Source organism: Syngnathoides biaculeatus, chromosome 16, assembly GCF_019802595.1.
Source record: "Syngnathoides biaculeatus isolate LvHL_M chromosome 16, ASM1980259v1, whole genome shotgun sequence".
Classification (NCBI taxonomy): Eukaryota; Metazoa; Chordata; class Actinopteri; order Syngnathiformes; family Syngnathidae; genus Syngnathoides; species Syngnathoides biaculeatus.
The window spans coordinates 91,132-113,457 of NC_084655.1; the positions used below are offsets into that span (position 1 = coordinate 91,132).

The 22,326-nt window shown below is 44.2% G+C and overlaps 1 protein-coding gene across 4 annotated transcripts in view; it reads right to left on the bottom strand.

Annotated features, from left to right (window-relative positions):
- The window catches only part of rab11fip4a (RAB11 family interacting protein 4 (class II) a), a 125,116-nt gene that overhangs the window by 45,355 nt on the left and 57,435 nt on the right, over positions 1-22,326 (bottom strand). For all 4 annotated transcript variants that reach the window (XM_061845658.1, XM_061845660.1, XM_061845659.1 and 1 more), the window contains 2 exons: positions 19,896-20,036; positions 1,708-1,789 (listed from right to left, as the gene is read on the bottom strand). In XM_061845658.1, coding sequence (XP_061701642.1) covers positions 1,708-1,789; positions 19,896-20,036 — 223 coding nt within the window. The remainder of the gene's footprint in view (positions 1-1,707; positions 1,790-19,895; positions 20,037-22,326) is intronic.

Genomic DNA, 22,326 nt, shown 5'->3' on the forward strand with positions numbered 1-22,326 from the left:
CTCCCTGTATTTGGGGTTCCAACACCAAGTCTCCTTCTCCCCTTTCCTACCAAAAGACACACCAAGTACTCTCCTGCCTGTCTCTCTGATTACCTTGGCTGTCATAGTCCAGTCTTCCGGGAGCTTATGCTGTCCATCGAGAGCCTGTTCTCACCTCTTTTCAAAAGGTCGGACAACATCCTTCCTTTCTCAGCTTCCACCATATGGTTCTCTGCTCTACCTTTGTCTTCTTAATCTTCCTACCCACCACCAGTCATCCTACGCTGTATAAACTTAACATAATGTTGGGGTTGACGTACTCGGACTGCTCCAAATGCTAAAACAGTGACTCTTACAAGGAATATATGTATTCCTTGATCTTCATCTTCAATTAATAAAATTCATTGAATGTCTATTGTCCTTCGTTCTTGGTAGTTTGTTTGTTCTTCTCAGTACTCAACATGAATGTCGTACCAGGAAGGCATCGACTGCCGGAGACAAATTCCTTGTTTGTTGTTACATACTTGGACATTCTGATTGGTACAGTGTCTGCATTGATGCAGAAACTGCATCGGCATGTTGTGGTGAAGACGAAGCTGAACCAAGAGGCAAAGCTCTTGTTGCCATTTGATATACATTATTCCCCTCACCTATGGGCACACGCTGTGGATCATGACTGAAAGAACAAGATTAAGGATAAAAGAGGCCCAAATTATTTTCTTTAGCAGGGTATTCGGTCTCTACTTTCACAATAGGGTGAGAAACTCAGTTATCCAGGATCACTTCATAGTTAAGCTAACGCAGATGAGGTGGCTAGGGGAACTGGTTAGGATGTGCCTCGGGCACCTCCGGTGGGTTAAGAAACCCAAATTCATACAATAATCCTTCATTTGACACTAATAAAAATACTTTAAAATTAAAATGTGACTTTTTTCATATATATTTGTTTCCATGAAAACAATTCAAGTCTCTTCGATCATATGATTAGTTGTGTGGATGTGGTTCTCTAAGAGAGAGGAAAAAATAAGTATAAATGGGCAAACACACATAACATATGATTACTCTACAAAAAACAAATCTTGCATTGTGACAACAAAAGGCATTCAATTTTCTTCTTTTCTGTCATAAGAAGTCAGGAAAATTCAAGCAGCAAATGTGAAAGTCAGATATGTAAGTACAAATAACGTAAATTAGACTGCAAAAAGTAACATACAAAAGATGCAATACACGGAGTTCTCGGATTCAGACGGTCTCGCCCTAAAACGTTTCGACTTTACGACGCCCCTGTCTTGTCCACCATAATGGACCCGGCACCATCGTGTTTCTGGTTGGCTCATGCATATTGCTTATCTGTGTTTGTGCACTGGGAGTTTATTTGCCCTTTTCGCCCACTTTTTTACGTATTATGGCCCAAAAGAAGAAAGAAGAAAGCTGTTTTTTTTTTTTTTTAGCAATGCTGGTCCAGCCGAAGAAAAGCAATGACCGTGGAAATGAAGTTTAACATCATTCCTAAAAAAACCAAAAAAACAGGAATGACTAACACCGACGGACATGAGGGACATAAAGACTTGGGCTTCAGTCGGATGACTGTGGCGATTATTATTTTTCTGCACTAAGAAAAAGAGCAGGGTTTCAAGCCTGCTGTGATGTCTGTGTGCATAAGGCTGCACAGAAGTCAAGGTATAACTGAATTGACTTACCACATGGGATACAATAAATACAACTCACCTGGTCCAGTTTCTCAGCGTGAGACTTGAGTCTGTGCACATGTGTCTTCATGTCTCCGTTCTCTTCCTTTAACTGGTGTATCCTATGCAGGTAAATAAATGCAGGCCATTAAATACATAAAGTTATTTATTTATTTCTGTCAAACTGACAAAATCATACTATGGATCAGGGGTCTCAAACTAGCAGCCCACGGGACTATATTTTGTGGCCCCTACCTTAAAATGAAAGTTTAATATTTGTGTAGCCCTCAGGTTTTATATGAATGTCACTTTGTGTTGTGCACGGAGATGACAAACCTACCAATCAAGGTTGGGTAGGTGGCTGTTGGCGATCTCACATCAACCAAACTTGATCCAAGTAAAGAAACATTTTTTAGTGAGTGAAAGTTACATCAGCATTGACATTGAGGTTTTTTGCCTGTTGTTTTGAACACACATTGTTCATGCCAGTGTCCTTCATCTTAGTTAGTGTTAAAAAAAAATAAAAAACAGCCTCAAACAGACTCTGCCGCCAGCAGCCCCAAGCTAAACTGAGATTGAGACCCCTGGTGTAAATAAATAGAAATAAAATACAGCCTCCCTCACACTCCTCATTGCATCAATCTCATGTTACAGCCTCTATGAGGTAATCTTGTGTTATCTCTTTTGCTGTATGTTATTGTCTGCCATTTTTTATTTGACTTCCCACACTTGACCTTCACTTTGTCGACCTGTTTAATTTTCACCAAGCAATTTGAAAAATGTTCTTTACTCTTCTGCTGCTGTTCTCCTTTGTCCATACTTAAGACAAAGCAATATCACAACCATGCATATACTTAAATTATTAACGGGGAATGTATGTCTTTCATGTATAATCAAAACAAATCAGAAATATGTCTCCTGATGAAAAAAAAAAAAAAATCACACACTATACACAGAATGACGGAAAAGAATGATAAAACGCAGTATTTTGATCCTCTTTGCATTGTTCGCAAGATATTGAGCCATTGTCATGTGTCAAAAAAAAATCTCCCATTTATCAAAAACACTTATACAGGTTGACTGAAAAGCATTTGCAAATCATTGTATTCTGTTTTTAATTTACATTTTTACATCTTTGGAATTGGGGTTTGTAGACCATTGATTCTTAACTTGTGTGAGGAACAAAAAGTAGCTCATGCATGCATGGGTTGTGAATAAAAAACTGATTCACAGTTTTTCGGGCATGGACTGTGGAGTTTCCAAAAATAGCATAAAATATTAGCTCAGGGACACAAATTTAGAGCTGGCAACTTATAAGAATTCACTTACGGAACACTTTGTCCAAACTTGTCTGAATTTCTAAATTGAAAATTTTCATTAAAGAACATTTCTGCATGACGCGGTGATTGACTGTTCAAAGGAGGGGTGTCCAACCAATACTTTTCATTGAGGTCACGCTGACCACGTGTTTTTGTTTACAACGCCATTTTGGACAGCAAGGTTGCGTCTACATATCATGGATAGGAACCGATAAGTGTATACTGTAATGTTTTAGCTACAGTTATCATTTGATCGTTTATCTTGAAAGTCCTTTGACAAAGGAACACTGTAACTGGAGGTGATTGAGGCACTTATGCTGGAGTGTTCAATAAAGAACCCACATGTGAAACTCGAGAGTGAGTATCGTCTTGTTATTATTTGATTGAGCTTTAGTACTTTTCGTATATAGCAAGTGTGGTGTGATTGTGTCAGTGTCGACGTCAGCGGGGACATAGGATGATAAGGAAGTGAGCAAGAGAGGGCTGGGGGGGGGGCGAAATAAATGTAACCCATGTTAAATAGTACACTTGGACTCACGTCTACGTTATTCAAGAACACAACAGCAAGATCATAACATGGTGTCAAAGTGACAGTACTATAACTACGGACTCGGGGGGGAAAAAAAACTGAGATAACGAGGAAGTGTTCGGTGTTCCAACACATCCAATTCACCAGATGCGTGGCGGAGATTCAAGCAACACGGCAAAGTCATGTTCACATGAGCACTTAAAAACAGAGCTTAAGAGGAAAAGTGCAGTTTCCTCCTGCTGTAGATCGGCAATAAAGGACAGAATGTCAGCAATATGTGGACACTGACCACAAACGAAAATAAGTTGCTAAAAAATTATTACAAAAAAAATCTCTGATTACCTCACTCCGAAATCAAACCCCATATTGGTAAATACAAGTTTCACGAGAAGGCGCAAGGTAACTGTGAGTCACTGTAAGATAAGCTTACACATTTCACAGAGGCCTGTGAAATGTATCTCCTCATGTGTCATAAATCTCTTTTAATTACTCTGTTGCTGTGCAGGGATGTGTGTGTGTGCTGTTTGTCTATGGGAAGTTTAAGAGCTCAAGGTGACTGCAAATTTATGATAGCTGCATTCTTGTGGGTTTTTGTAACAGGAAGAACTGTGTCTACTCAGAGGACACCCGGCCTTGAGAAGATTAACTGTCTCTGTATAACAACTTTACTTGTCTTGTGAAACCTCTCTCCCCCTCCCTATGTGTGAAACTCAATAAAATGTGTGGTTTTGGGGGGGCTCGGAGAGAGTCTTACGTGCGGGTGTGGATGATATGTTCTGCTCCTCCAAGCTCTCCCTAAACTGCAGTTTAGTAAAAAATAACTCTGCCTCTGTCTCAATCATTCTATCCTGGTGCCGTGACCTCTGGGTCTACATTGAGCGAGAAGTCCGTGCTTTGGACCTAACATTTTCTCTGGTGCCGAAACCCGGGAACCCAACAGCTTGACGCCTGGAACGACGCAGGATCAACAAGACCAAGAATCTGGTACCAGTGTCCTCCATTGAAGGATCGGTCGCATCGCTGATCCAGCGCCGGACTGGACTGTCGGGTGACGGGTCCCAACGGACCAGGGCCACGGCACTGAGGTAGGATAAAACTTATTTGGTCTCATAGGATGGTTATATGGTATAACTTAACATCTAAAAATAAAATAGAGCGGAAATAAACCCAGATTTAACAAGTAGTAAAATTACGTTAAAATAGGAGACTAAAAGTGGTGTGTGAGGACCGCTCCGATACTTCCTGCCTTTTAAAACTTGTCTCTAGGTGAGACACAGATAGAATAGGTTTCTGTAAAGAGTAAAATACGTGTAGGTCTCTAGGTGAGACCAAGCAGAATAGGTTTCTGCATACGCGTAAAATACGTGTAAGTCTCTTGGTGAGACTAAGCAGAATAGGTTTCTGCATACACGAAGTTTCTAGGTGAAACTAAAATAGAGTAAACGCTGCAGGACGCTGCACAAGTGAGAGGAGGAGGAGGTTCATGAGCCCCAACCACACCCGTCAAAATTCAGAATTTTCTAAAATAAATCTCGCCTTAGGAGCAACAAAGGACAAAAAAATGGGACAAGCAGAGACAAAAGAGGTGACTGAACCTCCTGATGTGAAATTTATGCAGAGACATCATCCGGGTAGTTGTGAGTATTTGGAAAAATGGGTCAATAAATATTATTTCCGACCCGATCTTAAAGATCCAGAAGAAATTAAGAGATTAAAAGCATGCATAAAAACTCGATGGGAAGAAAAGGTGAGAAAGGGAAAGAAGACAGGGAAAGTTGAGATGGAGCTAAGTAAGTTGAAAATTTGGGAAGACCAGTGTGTTAAAAGGCAGAGAGATATAAAAGAAAAAGAACAAAGAAAAAGAGAGAGACGAGAAAGACAAAGAGGGGGGTTGATTGCCGCCCTTGGCATCAAGCCAGATGAAGAAACAACCGCGCCACAAAGGAGAGCAGCAACAGGAAACGCACACCAGCAAGCTGCAAGCGCAAAAGGAAGTGAAACCACCCGAGCGGTGAGCCAAAGCCCAGCAGAAGGCGGGGCTGAAGAGGAAGAAGAAGATTGGAGAGAGGCAACAGATCCTGCAGCCCCTGCATTCTCGCCGATCACCACCAGAGGGGGACGTCGGAGAGCTGATGAGACAAAAGTGAACATCTACCCCAGCTTATCTGATTGGCAGGAGCAGACCCCAGCAAGGAAACAACGCCACCCAGCGGGGCCAAGTGTAACTACAAGTGGAGCTGCAGAGATGTACCCACTGTATGCTGTTGCCAATCCTCATTATGGGATGGATGGAGATAACGAACCCACCATCCTAGTGCCAAGACCATGGACAGCAACTGAATGTTCTGAAGCCTGTACAGGCCTGGGGGATCCAGAGACAGAACCAGTTTCCTGGTGTTCTAATTTCAGAGAACTAAAAAGCTCTTTTCACCTTAATGGGACTGAAGTGGAGACAGCATTCAAGACAGCGCTGAAACATCGTTGGGGAAGAGTGAGAGGAAATTTTAACCCCCGTGGAGGAAACAATGGACCAATCCTACGCCCAGATGACCCCCTCCTGACTACCAGGATGGATGAAGTACTGGAGCGAGTAATGACAGCTTACCAGAAGCCACCAGATTACAGCAAAATCAGACAGTGCCGCCAGAAACCAGAAGAATCAGTCCATGATTTCAAGATCAGACTGGAAGGAATATTCAAAACCAACAGTGGGCTGCCTGAAGATGCTAACGACAATGGTCCCTACCACAGCCAGCTAAGACAATGCCTTATGGACGGTTTCCAACCACACATCAGCGGGTTCATCCAAAAACACTGTGTGACTCACAGAACTTTGAACACCAACCAATTGATGGACTGGGCCAGTCATGCAGAGGAGAACCATAGAAGAAAGAAGGAAATGGACAGCACAACAGCCATGGCAGCGCTGACTGCAGCCATAAGAGGAATGACGACGTCTACTGAGACACACGAGTCCTCTGAGGTGTACGCTATGCAAAGAAGAGGTCAAAGAAGAGGTCAAGGTCAACAAAAAGGGGGACCAAGCCTGAAGTGCTACAACTGTGGGAAACCAGGACACCTGACTAGAGAATGCAGGAGTCCCAAGAAGTGTTTCAACTGCCAGAAAGAGGAACACATGGCACGTGAATGCCCCCACCCGGACAGCCGGAAGGGAGGGAACAACCGAGGACCATCAAGAGACCCCCCATTCAATCCACAATATGATCAATGACTATCAGAGGGAGAGGAAGATGAGGGTGATGAGCCAGAAGAACCACCAGACCCGGAGGAAGCATCATCAATCCAAGTTTTCGACCTCTCCATCTTAAATCTGGAAGACCGCTTAAGACCCAAACCATTTCGGTGGCTCAAAGTTGGGCCATTAAAAAAACCAACAAAATTTTTATGTGACACTGGAGCAGACCATTCAGTCCTGATAGATCCAGTTAAGGGAGTAAAAGCTTCCAGAAGACAAATCATAGTGATAGGAGCTGGAGGCCTAGCACAAAGCGAACTATGGTCTCACCCGGTGTTGGTAGAGGATGAAGATGGCCAACAAATTGAAACCAAGTTTGTTATGAGCAACACCTGCCCTGTGAATCTAATGGGCAGAGACCTATTGACAGCACTGAGAATAAACCTGATTGCCACGGAAGATGGGATCAAACCAATCAAATCTATGGAACAGATGGACGCCTGTGTCAGCCAAGGAAACGGACCACCGGATGAAATTTATTCACTGGACCTTGACAACGTTGGTCCAACCTCAGTTGTCCATGACCTAGAAAGAACTGCAACACAGATGACAGACGAAGAACAATACAGGCTATGCAGTGGTAACAGAAGAGGCAATACTCAAAGAGGGAAAGCTCCCTGGCAACTGGTCAGCGCAGGCAGCAGAAATCGTGGCACTCACAGAAGCATGCAAACTCTTCCAAGGTCAAGAGGTCACGATATATACGGACAGCCAATATACCTATTCAACGCTCCACGTCTTTGCTGCACAATGGGCCAGGAGAGGCATGCAAACATCAAGTGGAAAACCAGTCCAGCATGCTGATCTGCTCAAAGCCTTACTCCAAGCAGTTCTACTCCCAAGGAGAATTGCTGTCTGTAAGTGCAAAGCCCACACGAAAGCCACAGATCCAGTCTCCCAAGGGAATGCTAAAGCTGACCAAGCAGCAAAAAACAAGCAGCGATGGGAACCAGCCACACCCATGTTCAAGAAGAAGCAGACAGCACAGATGAAGATAAGTGTGAACGAACGACACATCCTTCGCAGAAGCAAGACATCATCCCTCTCCAAGTTCTGAAGGACATGCAGGACAATGCGCCGCTGAATGGAAAGCAACAGTGGACTGCAGCAGGAGCAAAAATGGACGGCCTGGGCATTTACAGAGTTTTGGACAAACCCTGCCTCCCTCGGAGTCTTTTTCAAGCAAGTGGCTAAATTGAGTCATGGGCCAAGCCATGTCACAACAGGGGGATGGTGGGGATAGTAGAAAATAACTTCTACTGTACTAAAGGCCTCATTACCTATTTTAAAATTTTTTGCAGATCGTGCCTCACATGCTGCAAACACAATGCTCAGGGAAATGTCAGACCTACAAGAGGGAAGTGCCCACAAGGGTCTTACCCATTTGAAATCATCCACATGGATTTCATAGAACTGAACAGATCCGGTCCACACAAGTACTGCTTAGTAATAGTGGACTCATTCTCAAAATGGGTAGAAATCTTCCCAGCAAAAAAGCCAGATGCACTGACAGTAGCAAAAGCTATATGTAAAAACATCATCCCAGATCACGGTATTCCAAGAGTTATTTGGAGTGACAATGGGTCACATTTTGTTAACCAAATTATTGGAGAAATGGCCCAACATCTAGGGATCAGCCTAAAACATCACTGTGCTTATCATCCACAGAGTGCAGGACTAATGGAGAGAACTAATGGCACTATCAAACTTAGACTCAAAAAGACCATGGAAGAAACAGGGAAACCATGGCCAGAGTGTTTGCCCTTAGTCAAAACATACATGAGAATAGTTCCAACAGTAACAGGCGTCACACCTTTTGAAGCAGTAAAAGGAAGACCTTTTAATCTTCCATTATGGGAAGCGTCAGGAGTACAGGAGGAAAAAGGGGAACTTGACCCCATGACAGACTGGCTGCTTAGACTTTTCCAAAATGACAATGTGAAAAGAGCAAATGATCTGGAGACCAGGTGCTGAAAAAGGTCATCAAGAGGAAGTGCTGGTCCAGCCCGAGGTGGGAAGGCCCATTCACAGTGCTCCTGACCACACCCACAGCTGTCAAAATCGCGGAGAGAGAGACGTGGATTCACCAGTCCCACACCAAAAAGGTCCATCCTGTCACTTAAAGCAGCTACTATGGTGACGACCAGGTATAAATACTGACTGATTTCCTACTGTCTACGGGTGCGGTACTGAGAACCAAACCCCACCAGTGAGGACATGTGCTAGTAACCTCTGTCCTCCGCTTTCTTTACCTCTTTATTTAGGTTTACTGTGTTCCCTGCCATTTTTTATTTGATTCCCTTCTCAGCCAGGCCATGAGGCTGTCGCTCCAAGCGGAGGGCAGGGGAGGAATTTTTCCCTATTAAGAGGGCTTTCGCCTCCCCCTGACTGGGTACCTATGTTGTGCATTATTATGATGTTGTGCTCTAAAACCTGTTATAGGACTGAGCTCAATTGATGTTCCAAAAATCCACAACAGGGGGGAAATGTAAGATAAGCTTACACATTTCACAGAGGCCTGTGAAATGTATCTCCTCATGTGTCATAAATCTCTTTTAATTACTCTGTTGCTGTGCAGGGATGTGTGTGTGTGCTGTTTGTCTATGGGAAGTTTAAGAGCTCAAGGTGACTGCAAATTTATGATAGCTGCATTCTTGTGGGTTTTTGTAACAGGAAGAACTGTGTCTACTCAGAGGACACCCGGCCTTGAGAAGATTAACTGTCTCTGTATAACAACTTTACTTGTCTTGTGAAACCTCTCTCCCCCTCCCTATGTGTGAAACTCAATAAAATGTGTGGTTTTGGGGGGGCTCGGAGAGAGTCTTACGTGCGGGTGTGGAGGATATGTTCTGCTCCTCCAAGCTCTCCCTAAACTGCAGTTTAGTAAAAAATAACTCTGCCTCTGTCTCAATCATTCTATCCTGGTGCCGTGACCTCTGGGTCTACATTGAGCGAGAAGTCCGTGCTTTGGACCTAACAGTCATGTGAGCACTTTGTTACAGAAATCAAGCTGTTGGTTAAAGACTAACTACACAAACAGCGATGAGATGGTCAGAGACCGCATAATTTTCGCTACCAACTCACCGAGTATGCGCGAAAAGTTAGTCAACCAGGTGCTGGAGCGCACAGTCGAAAAAAGCGATCAGCATAGCCCTCTACCACGAGTAAAGATATGTAAAAAGTGTGGAGGATACCAGAGTAAATTAGCTGAATGCCCAGCAAAAGGTACTGTAAACAATACCTGAAGTGTCAGACCCCATTATTTGTCTGTTCTTACAACCATAAGCCACCCAATTTTGTAAAGTTGTATTCTAGATTTTCCGTCCAGTGGGCTTCGTAAACAAAAGTCATGTGACTTATGATGTCACGTGAAAAAAGCCATACCATACACATGATCATTCCCTCCTCACAAGCATATCTTTCCTCAACCAGATTTATTATAAATGTCACACACCAACATGGAAACAAGAAAAAATAACTTAGACAGAGTACTGTTTATAGGAACTATTCCTTATCAGGGTGGCACGGTGGTTCAGCTGGTAAAACGTTGGCCTCACAATTCAGTCCCGGGTTCAATCCCGGACCCGCCTTTATAGTTTGCATGTTCTCCCCATGCCTGCGTGGGTTTCCTCCGGGCACTCCGGTTTCCTCCCACATCCCAAAAACATGCAACAATAATTGGACATTCTAAATTGCCCCTTGGTGTAATTGTGAATGAGGCTGTTTGTCTCCATGTGCCCTGCGATTGGTTGGCAACCAGTTCAGGGTGTACCCCACCTCCTGCCCGTTGACAGCTGGGATAGGCTCCAGCACTCTCCGTGACCCTCGTGAGGATAAGCGGCAAAGAACACGAATGGATGGATGGATTCCTTATCAGAGTCACATTTGTGCTAGAGTCTTCAGACTTAGAACAGGTAGGAGATAAGAGTATATCAATGTCCCACATTGTGTTAAGCTTGTACAGAGTGCCTTTACCTGTTCGCAGTTCCCGTTATAGACCAGTCCAATTACAATTGTGCAAAGGGAGGAGTTTAAATCGTTCTATAGTCTACAAAATATGTTACCAATACTAATACTGATTAGGTCAGCAGCATGTGAGGGTGTGTCCCAACAATGGCACAAGGTAGAAAATACTAGGTTCGCTGATCAAGAATTTAATGACTTAATTGCCAGAGAGAAAAAAAACTGTTCGAATGCCTGCTAATTTTGACTTGCATTGATCAGTAGCGCTTTCTCGACAGAAGGAGCTGGAAGAGTCGGTGGCCAGGTTGTGGAGGGTCCGAAAGGACCTAGTTCGAGTTGGTTGCAATTATTGAAGAGTGGGTAGAGTGTTACCAACAATCTGTTCAGTGGTTTTGATTGTGCGTTGCAGTCAGAGTTTGTCCTTTTTTGTGGCGGCCCCAAACCAGACTGTGATGGAGTTACACAGTACTGATTGGATGACTGCTGTGTAGAACTGTCTCAGCAGCTAATGTTACTGGCCGTGCTTCCTCAAAAGGCGCACATCCTCTGCTTTTTTTGAGGATGAAGTTGATGTTCATCTCCCACTTCAGGTCCTTTGAGTATGTAATTCCCAAGAACTTGAAGGTCTTGACGGTTGATACAAGACAGTTGGACAGCGTCAGGGGCCGCTGAGGTGTAGGATGCCTCCTGAAATTCACAATCATCTCTACAATCTTTAGAGTGTTCAATGGCAGGTTGTGTTGACCTTACCAATGCTCCAGTCTCGCCATTTCCTGTCGATATGCAGATTCGTTGCCATCTTTGATGAGGTCCATGAGTGTGGTGTCATCTGCGAACTTCCGGAGTTTGACAGTCGGATGCTTCGAGGTGGAGTCGTTTGTGTAGAGCGAGAAGAGCAGAGGGGAGAGGACACAACATTGGGGTGCCCCGTTGGTGATCGTGCACATGGATGAGGTGGTGACCCCCAGCCTCACCTCCTGTGTCCTGCCCGTCAGGAAGCTTTCAATCCACTAGGTGATAGTAGGCGACACACTGAGCTGGAGAAGTTTGGAGTCCACAAACATGATCCTTGCATAGGTACCCTCGCTGTCAAAATGTTCAAGGATGAAGTGCAGACCCATGTTTACGGCATCATTCGCAGACCTGTTAGCGCAATAGGCAAACTGCAGTGGGTCCAGCTCAAGACCTGGGATGCCCTTGAGGTGGTCCAGCACAAGGCATTCAAAGGACTTTATGACGACAGATGTCAAGGCAACAGGCCTGTAGTCTTTCAGACCTGTGACTGCTGCTATTTTGGGGACCAGTATAATCGTGGAGCGTTCGAAGGAGGACAGCCAACGAACAGACTGGGGTGGGGGTTTGCTTGAGTTCATTACAGTAGTTGCAAGCGAGCGTTTCTTGCGTTTATTACGGTACTTGCATTTGAGCTTTGCTTGACTTTATTGCAGTTGTTATGGGTATTGGGACAACATACTCAGCGTGTGTGTGTGGACGTGTCCACTGATGGATAAGTGAGACGGGACTCCGCAGCGTGTGCAGCAGGAGGGTATGAAGGGAAAGACCGGGCAAGAGTGGGGGCAATGGTGGTCTGCTGGAACATGGAAGGTATAGGAAGCAGAAACAGAGTCAGGTGCAATAGGTGCGTGGCACGACTGGAATGGGCAGTGAAGTGAGAGACATGGAAGATGGAAGAGGAACATAAGGAGGTAAGCACCCTTGAGAGTCGTTGAGATAATTTACAAGGAGCTATGATCGTTGGCCTGTGCACCACGGATTACATCAATATTCTGCCGCTAATTTCCAGACTCTGGCAGACAGTGATTAGTGCTGATTGATAAGAGGTGTGCAGCCAAAATTTATTGATTTCTACGGAGAGGAGAGAGAGGGAAAGGGCAAGACACAAAACGCCACCCAAGTTCCAAATGAACAATTGACAGACTATCCATCCATCCATCCATCCATATTCTTAGCCACTTATGCTCAAAAGGGTCGCGGGGAGTGCTGGAGCCTGTCCCAGCTATCAGCGTGCATGAGGCGGGGTAGACCCTGAATTGGTTGCTAGCCAATAGCAGGATACACATTAAAACAAAAGAAAAAAAAAACATTTACACTCACATTCACATCTAACAAGAATTTCGAGTTTTAATAATAATAATAAATGTCATGATAAAAATTGAGATTGGCTTGCTTTATCACTTAAAAGCCATGCAGGACGAAGAGAACAGAGTGGGAAAATGAGACTTTCAACGATTATATATTGCTTAAATGCGCCAAGATGGAAATTTTAAAAGGTCGCATTGCAACCAATTTTGCCGTAATCTGAAAACCAGAATACACCACATGGTTTCACAGGCCACAAAGAGTCATTCTGCCCCTTTAAAATTCAATGGGGCATTAATTGATTAATGGGGCCGCTCAGTTACAACTTTTGACAGCAGCAGCCGTATAATATTCACCCCCCCCCCCCTGCTGCTCACCCACGAGTCCTTCCTTTGATGAGAGTGGCTGATGGACATTCGCTGTGTAATCGAATCGCTGTCGGGCTGGTCAACCATGCACCATTGGGGCCAGACAGCAGAGACATGCCAGTCCAAATAACATCAAAGACATTACACTTCGTTTTCTATGGCCAACATCTAACCAAATTGTTACGTAGTCCCCAAACTGGTTGGACAAGACATCACAGTTACTAATCAAAAAAGATGGTGTGTGTGACATGCGTGACTTAATGCCTAAACCTCAGATGCTGGTTAGCTTATCTTAGCAGAAAGCATCTGTTTGCCTTCGGGCTTCGGGTTTGTTTGTAACATAATTTAAGAAAAAAGTTATTTGTTCTAAATGTTAAACATGTATCACTGTGGGCTAATAGCCTAATTGTTTGTAATTGTCTTTAGTTTGATTGAAAAACAGTCTGGTTTCACACGGCATAATAAAAGTTTCAATCTATGTTTTAATGGCTCAATTTCAGTGTAGCATGGCAACGTTGTTTCTATGTTTTTAGGCAACGTTGATTGTATGTGGGATTGTAACGTTAATGCACTTTACGAATACAATGTTGAATCAATGTTGTTTCAGTTCTTTAGAACAGTTCTATATAACTTAGTTCATAAAGTTCTATAGCATTTCTATAGAATATTTCTATAGAACTTGGGTCCTAAAATTCTAGAGCATTTCTATAGAAATTCTTTAGAAATGTTCTATTGAAAATTTTTAGCAGGGACTGATGCCAGACTTGCAGTTTAGCAAAGAGGTATTTGTGGTACATCACACTTACACATACCAAACTTGCTGGGGAGATGTAATATTCAGAATTCTACAATGCTTATAAGTGTGCTACGGCCCTAACTCCGGTCTCTATGCAAAAGCCATAGAGTGAATGGCGCGTCAGTACAGTGAACCCATTCAACATGGCCAGGTGCCCCGGATGTAGTCAAGTGGTCGAAAACAGTCAAAAGCATTCAAATAACAATGTTTGAGGTAATCCAGCTTCCTTTGACAACTTAAACATTGCTGCATGTTAGGCAGAGCACTTTTTCTCACTCAAAAAAGAAAACATCTCACCCAGTTTCACCGCTTGTTCTTCTATTTGCACTTAGTCCGACAGCCATTCCATCTTTAAAGAGCCGCAGTTCTTTTTTACTTTGGTTTGGGGAGCTGATGCATCACATTCACTACCTGCTCATTTCGCCGTGAGATGTGGTTAGCATTAGCATTACTGAACGCCACCTCACTGTTATTGTTATGGAGTGTGTACGAGCACAGCACATGCGCAAGTACTGTCAATGCCGTGATTGGTTGCGTAGCGTATTTGCATTATATTGTATGATTGGCTGGACAGATGTCACTCACCGAATTACACAGTAAAAGGATACAGGAAAAAAACTTTATATATCAAATTCATTTGCACTGCGTTCACTGCCCCGGCAAGGTTTTCTTGTGCACTGAGAATGTGCGAGAAGAGCGCAATTGCGCAGCCGCGCAACTGAGAGGGAAAATTGGGTGTGATTCTGAGTGCAGCTGTCTGTCTCTATGTGCCCTGTGATTGGCTGGCAACCAGTTCAGGGTATACCCGCTTTCTGCCGTTGACAGCTGGGATAGGCTCCAGCACTCCCGCGACTCTTGTGACGATAAATGGCTAAGAAAATGGATGGATGGATGGATGGATGGATGGATGGATGATTAAACTGTATTAACGTGACAGAATTTACTCCTAAAAATGTTATTTTCATTCATTTTAATGATGTGCAACCAATTTACATTCAGATTAAGTAATTTCAAAAGACTTTTTGGAATTTTTCATTCAGTGCTGGAGCCTATTCCAGCTGTCAACAGGCAGGAGGCAGGGGACACCTTGAACTGGTTGCCACCCAAGCGAAGGCCACAGAGAGACAAACAGCTACACTCACAATCAAACCTCAGGACAATTTAGAGTGTCCAATCAATGTTGCATGTTTTTGGGATGTGGGAGGAAACCTAAAGTCCCCGGAGAAAACCCACAGAGGCATGGGGAGAACATGCAAACTCCACACAGGGAGGGCTGGGATTGAACCCGGGTCCTCAGAACTGTGAGGCCAATGCTTTCCAGCTGCTCAACTGTGCTGCCATGCAACCAATGTATGTGCAAATTAAATAAATTCAAAGCACTTTTATGAGTCTGCACTGGTCCAGTGGCAGCCGGTTTATGGAATGTAATAGCGGAGACACTGGGGATCCCTCAGGAGACACCAGGGACCGTGGACGAATCTCCTGAACATGTAATGCGCAGCTGCGACTGCACCGATAAAGAGCCCTTTGCATTTATTTCATTTGAATGTGTATTGGTTGAACCTGATTAAAATATATAACTAGAATTTTTTATTTTTTTTTAGAAATTTGCAACCAATGTATGCCTTCAAGATAATTAAATTGAAAAGACTGAGGTCTTCTTCTGTGTATTAAAACTCTAAACATGAATGCATAAACCCCTCTCATGAGGTTATTGTATGAAGTCATTTGTTGTGAGTTATAGCAATACATGGTATTAACAGTGTTTGGTAATCAGAGTCAGCCATGTGTGAGAAAAGTGTCACCGTGATCGCAGTGATTCTTTTCTCATCAGTTCTTCTGCCTGTTTTGGTGCCACTTTGGTAGCAGGCAGCTGTCCTCTGCCTCACATCCAACTAAATGTCTGACCACTTCTTTTGCTCTCTGCAATCAACACCATTATCCCAAAACCCCTCTCCTCCAAGCTTCTACAGCTCAGCATCCTGCCTTCCATCTGCCACTGGATCTACAGTGAAGAAAATAGGTATTTGAACACCCTGCTATATTGCAAGTTCTCCCACTTACAAAATCATGGTGGGGTCTCAAATTTTCATCATAGGTGCATGTCAACTGTGAGAGAGATAATGTAATTTATTTTTAGATTATCTCTCTCACAGTTGACAAATTTACAATGTATGATTTTCTTTTAACAAATTATTTGTGTGATACAGGTGCAAATAAGTACTTGAACACCTGAGAATGGTAGCATTTGTTTGCAATTACAGAGGTCAAACGTTTCCTGTAGTTCTTCACCAGGTTTGCACACACTGCAGGAGGGATTTTGGCCCACTCCTCCACACAGCTCTTCTCTAGATCAGACAGGTTTCTGGGCTGTCGCTGAGAAACACGTAGTTTCAGCTCCTTCCAAAGATTTTCGATTGGGTTTAGGTCTGGAGACTGGCTAGGGCACGCCAGAATGGAGCCACACCTTGGTTTTCCTGGCTGTGTGCTTCAGGTCATTGTCATGTTGAAAGACCCAGCCACGACCCATCTTCAACGCACTAACTGAGGTAAAGATGTATTTCCCCAAAATCTCACAATACATCGCCGCGGTCATCCTCTCCTTACTACAGTGCAGTTGTCTTGTCCCATGTGCAGAAAAACACCCCCAAAGCATGATGCTACCGCCCAAATGCTTCACAGTCGGGATGGTGTTCGTGGGATGGAACTCATCATTCGTCTTACTCCAAAACACAGTTAGTGGAATTATGACCAAAAAGTTCCATTTTGGTCTTATCGGATCACAAAACCTTCTCCCATGACTCCTCTGTATCATTCAAATGGTCAATGGCAAACTTAAGACGGGCCTTTACATGTGCTGATGTAAGCAGGGGAACTGTCCGTGCCATGCATGATTTCAAACCATGACGTCTTAGTGTATTACCATGAGTCACCTTGGAAACAGTGCCAGCTCTTTTCAAGTCATTTACCAAGTGCTGTCGTGTAGTCCTGGGCTGATTCCTCACCTTTCTAAGGATCATTGAGACCCCACGAGGTGATATCTTGCATGGGGCTCCACTCAGAATGAGATTGACCGTCATGTTTAGCTTCTTCCATTTTCTAATGATTGCTCCAACAGTGGACCTTTTTCATCAAGCTGCTTGGCAATTTCTCCGTAGCCCTTTCCAGTCGTGTGGAGTTGTACAAGTTTGTCTCTGGTGTCTTTGGACAGCTCTTTGGTCTTGGCCATATTCCAAGTTTGAGTCTTACTGATTGTATTTTGGTGGACAGGTGTCTTTATGCAGCTATCAACCTCACACAGATGCATCTGATTCAGGATAATACATGGAGTGGAGGTGGACTTTTAAAGGCAGACTAACAGGTCTTTGAGGGTCACAATTCTCACTGATAGGCAGGTGTTCAAATATTTATTTGAAGCTGTATCACACAAAAAAAATCATTAAAAAAATCATACTTTGTGATTTCTGGATTTTTCTTTTGAGAGTATCTCCCTCACAATAGACATGGACCTACAATGAAAATTTCAGACCCCTCCATGATTTCTAAGTGAGAGAACTTGCAATAGAGCAGGGTGTTCAAATACTTATTTTCTTCACTGTACAACTTCCTGATGGGGAGGACACATCATGTGAACCTGGGGAACATCACTAAAGAGTGAGAGGATGTTGTGAGGGAAGACATGAGGGCAATTGGTGTTAGAGAGGAAGATGCAGGAGATAGGCTTAGATGGAAAAAGATGACACGCTGTGGCGACCATTAATGGGACAAGCCAAAAGGAAAAGAAGAGTCCTCAGAACTGTGAGGCAGACCCTCTAACCCAGGGCTCCGCAACCGTTTTAAGGCTGAGGGCTACTTCGTGAGCACCGATCGTATGAAGTACTACGTGACCTGTTTGCGGCAAATTTCAGACTCAGTTCATTACACGTACATAAAATATTTTTGTTTTAATTTATTGTAGTAAATGACATTACATTTTAAAATTTTAATTCACGTAAGCAAGTCAGATTCAGAATTTAAAGCACAAATCATCGTAACAATTTGTGGCCTATGGTATTTTTAGAACATACCTCACAGGCTACCATTTGCCCGCGGGCACCACGTTGCTTTAACCATTCAGTCACCATGCAGTCATGCTTCTTTCATTTTGTGCACAATTCTATTTTGTACACAGCTCTATTAATTTGTCTCAGGTTTGATAAATCATATTGCACATGATAAATTTACCATTTGGCATCCTCTCACAGAGCGCAAAATGACCTCGGCAACAATTTTGCGTGTTTGGCAGTCCGAATCCGGGTCGCGCCGGTTTAGTACTTTTGCGTTCTCCTCTGCTTCTGTGCGTAAACCTTTTGTTAATCAGGACCAATCTGTCTTTCCCATGAACTCATCACAATCAAGACTTATTAAGATACTTTTCCAACCCTTTCCTCCGTTCCAACCATCCCACTCTCACTATCTTGCTGCTTTTGCTGTAATTTGAATCAGGTCAGCGTTGAAAATGAATACAGAAACCCCAACTACTACTCTTCTTCTTCTTTTCCTTTCGGCTTGTCCCGTTAGGGGTCGCCACAGCATGTCATCTTTTTCCATCTTAGCCTATCGCCTGCATTTTCTTCTCTAACCCCAACTGCCCTCATGTCATCCCTCACCACATCCATAAACCTTCTCTTTGATCTTCCTCTCGCTCTTTTGCCTGGCAGCTCCATCCTCAGCACCCTTCCACCAATATACTCACTCTCTCGCCTCTGAACATGTCCAAACCATCGAAGTCTGCTCTCTCGAATCTTGTCTCCAAAACATCCAACTTTGGCTGTCCCTCTAATGAGCTCATTTCTAATCCTATCCAACCTGTTCACTCTGAGCGAGAACCTCAACATCTTCATTTCTGCTACCTCCAGTTCTGCTTCCTGTTGTTTCTTCAGTACCACCATCTTTAACCCATACAGCATGACCGGCCTCACCACTGTTTTGTAAACTTTGCCCTTCATCCTAGCAGAGACTCTTCTGTCACATAACACACCAGACACCTTCCGCCAGCTGTTCCAACCTGCTTGTAACCGTTTCTTCACTTCCTTACCACACTCACCATTGCTCTGGATTGTTGACCCTAGATATTTGAAGTCCTCCACCCTCGCTATTTCTTCTCCCTGTAGCCTCACTCTTCCCCCTCCACCGTTCTCATTCACACACATTCTGTTTTACTTCAGCTAATCTTCATTCCTCTCCTTTCCAGTGCATGTCTCCATCTTTCTAATTGTTCCTCTGCATGCTCGCTACTTTCACTGCATATCACAACATCATCTGCGAACATCATGGTCCAAGAGGAGTCTAACCTCTTTTGTCAGCCTATCCATTACCACTTCAAACGGGAAGGGGCTCAGAGCTGATCTCTGATGCAGTCCCACCTCCACCTTAAATTCTTCTGTCACACCTAAGGCACAACTCACCATTGTTCTGCTGCCATCATACATGTCCTGTACTATTTTAACATATTTCTCTGCCACACCAGACTTACGCATGCAGTACCACAGTTCCTCTCTTGGTACTCTGTCCAAGGCCATCTCTCGATCCACAAAGACACAATGTAGCTCCTTCTGACCTTCTCTGTACTTTTCCACTAGCCTCCTCAAGGCAAATAAATCAAAAAATAATCTGTGGTACTCTTTCTTGAAACCATACTGTTGCTCACAGATAATTACTTCTGTCCTGAGTCTAGCCTCCACTACTCTTTCCCATAACTACTCATTTTCGTTAAATATCGGCATGAGAATAGTCTTTAAAAAAAATGAATCATAGTAATACAAAGAAATAAAAGACAACTACAGCACCTCTCATTTCATTAATAAGAACCAAAGTAAGCACACATTTAAAAAAAATACGGTTCATAAGCATTTTACCTGTTACACAGAAATTCGATCTCTGTGTTTCTTTCGCTCTCCATCTTGCAGTAAACTTCACAGTGTCTCTTCATCTCCTCCTCCAGACTCTGATTTGCCCTTGCCTCAGCATCCTTCATTTGCTCCTCTAGTTCGTGCACACTGGAATAAATAAATACCCATCAAATTGTTTGACCTTTGTAAAAACATTTTATCTACATTTAATATAATTTTAAGGTAATAGTTTGAAACCGAAAGACTGAAAACTTAAACGTCTCTTTTTTTTCAATCTGAAAAAATCGGGGGCTTACAATGTACCAGAACATACAATGGACATACATAACATACAATATATTGTACATCTTTTCCTTCCAGCTAATCCCGTTTGAATTTGCCAGAGCATGTCATCTTTTTACAATGTATGCCTATCTCCTGCATCTTCCTCTGTAACACCAAATGCCCTCATGTCTTCCCTCACAACAGCCATCAACCTTCTCTTTTGTACATCCCATCAATAATACTGATCATGATAAGTAAAATTGCTCTACAGTAGTACTTTGAAGTTTGAACAAAAACATTTCAGGATCTCCCAAAAAAAAGTTCCATCCATCCATTTTCTACCGCTTTTCCGGGTCAGGTCACAGAGGAAGTAGCTTCAGCAACAATACCCAGACTTCCCTTTCCCCAGCCACTTCTTCCAGCTCTTCCAGAAGGATCCCAAGGTGTTCCCAAGCCAGCTGAGAGACATAGTCTCTCCAGCGTGTCGTGGGTCATCCCTGGGGTCTCTTTCCAGCAGGACATGCCCAGAACACCTCATCAGGGAAGTGTCCGGGAGGCATCCAAATCAGATGCCCCAGCCACCTCATCTGGCTCCTCTCAATGCGGAGGAGCAGCGGCTCGACACTGACCCCTCCCGGATGACCAAGCTTCACCCGTTCTCTAAGGGAGAGCCCGGATACCCTGAGGAGGAAACTCGTTTCAGCCACCTGTATCCGGGATCTTGTTCTTTTAGTCACGACCCACAGCTCGTGCCCATAGGTGAGGGTAGGAATGTAGAGCGACTGGTAAATTGAGAGGTTGAGAGGTAGACTTAACTCCTTCTTTACCACAATGGGGCGATACAAAATCCGCATCACTGCAGATGCGGCATCGATCCGTCTGTCGATCTCCCGCTCCATTCTTCCCTCACTCGTGAACAAGACCCCAAAATACTTGAATTCCTCCACTTGGGGCAAGATCTCATCCCGACCCTAAGAGGGCACGCCACCCTTTTCCGACTGAGGACCATGGTCTCAGATTTAGAGGTGCTGATTCTCATCCCAGCCGCTTCACACCCGGCTGTGAACTGCTCCAGTGAGAGTTGTCGATCACGGTTTGATGAAGCCAACAGAACCACATCTACAAAGAGCAGAGATGCGATGCTGAGGCCACCAAACCGGACACACTCTACACCTTGGCTGTGCCTACAGATTCTGTCCATAAAAGTGATGAACAAACTCGGTGACAAAGGGCAGCCTTGGCAGAGTTCAACTCTCACCGGAAACAAAGCCGACTTATTGCTGGCAATTCGGACCAAACTCTGACAGCAGTCGTACGGTGACCGAACAGCTCATATCAGGGGGTTCGGTACCCCACACTCCCGAAGAACCCCCCACAGGACTTTGAACGTTGGACACCTTCTCCATTCCCACAAAACACATGTCGACTGGTTGGGCAAACTCCCATGCACCCTCGAGGATCCTGCCGAGGGTGTAGAGCTGGTCCACTGTCCCACGGCCAGGAATAAACCCATACTGCTCCTCCTTAATCTAAGAATCGACTTCCCGACGGGCCCTCCTCTCCAGTATACCTAAGTAGACCTTACCAGGGAGGCTGAGAAGTGTGATCCCCCTAGAGTTGGAACACACCCTACGGTCACCCTTCTTAAAAAGTCTGCCAATCCAGAGCCACTGTCCCCGATGTCCATGCGATGTTGCAGAGGAGTGTCAACCCTCCTCCCAACTCCTTCTTCTGCTTGACAACATCCCTCACTTTTGGTGTCCACCAACATGTTCGCGGGTTGCCGCCACAACAGGCACCAAGCACCTAAAGGCCACAGCTCAGGTCGGCCGCCTCAGCAATGAAGGCATGGAACATCGTTCACTCGGACTCAATGTCCCCCTCCTCTTGGATGTGAGCAAAGTTCTTTGAGAGGTGGGAGTTGAAATTCCTTCTGATGGAGGGAACCTGCCAGCCGTACTCAGCAAACTCTCGTAATACGTTTGGGCCTGGCACGTCAGACTGGTAAATTCGGAGCCAACTCACCACCAAACAAATTCCAACCCCTCTCAAGAGGAGTGGTGGCATAGCCCAAGCGGTGGGTAGAGGCGAGTCGGACTAAATCTAGTCGGAACTTATCAAACTCACGCACCAACTCGGGCTCCTTCCCTGGCTAAGAGGTGACATTCCATGT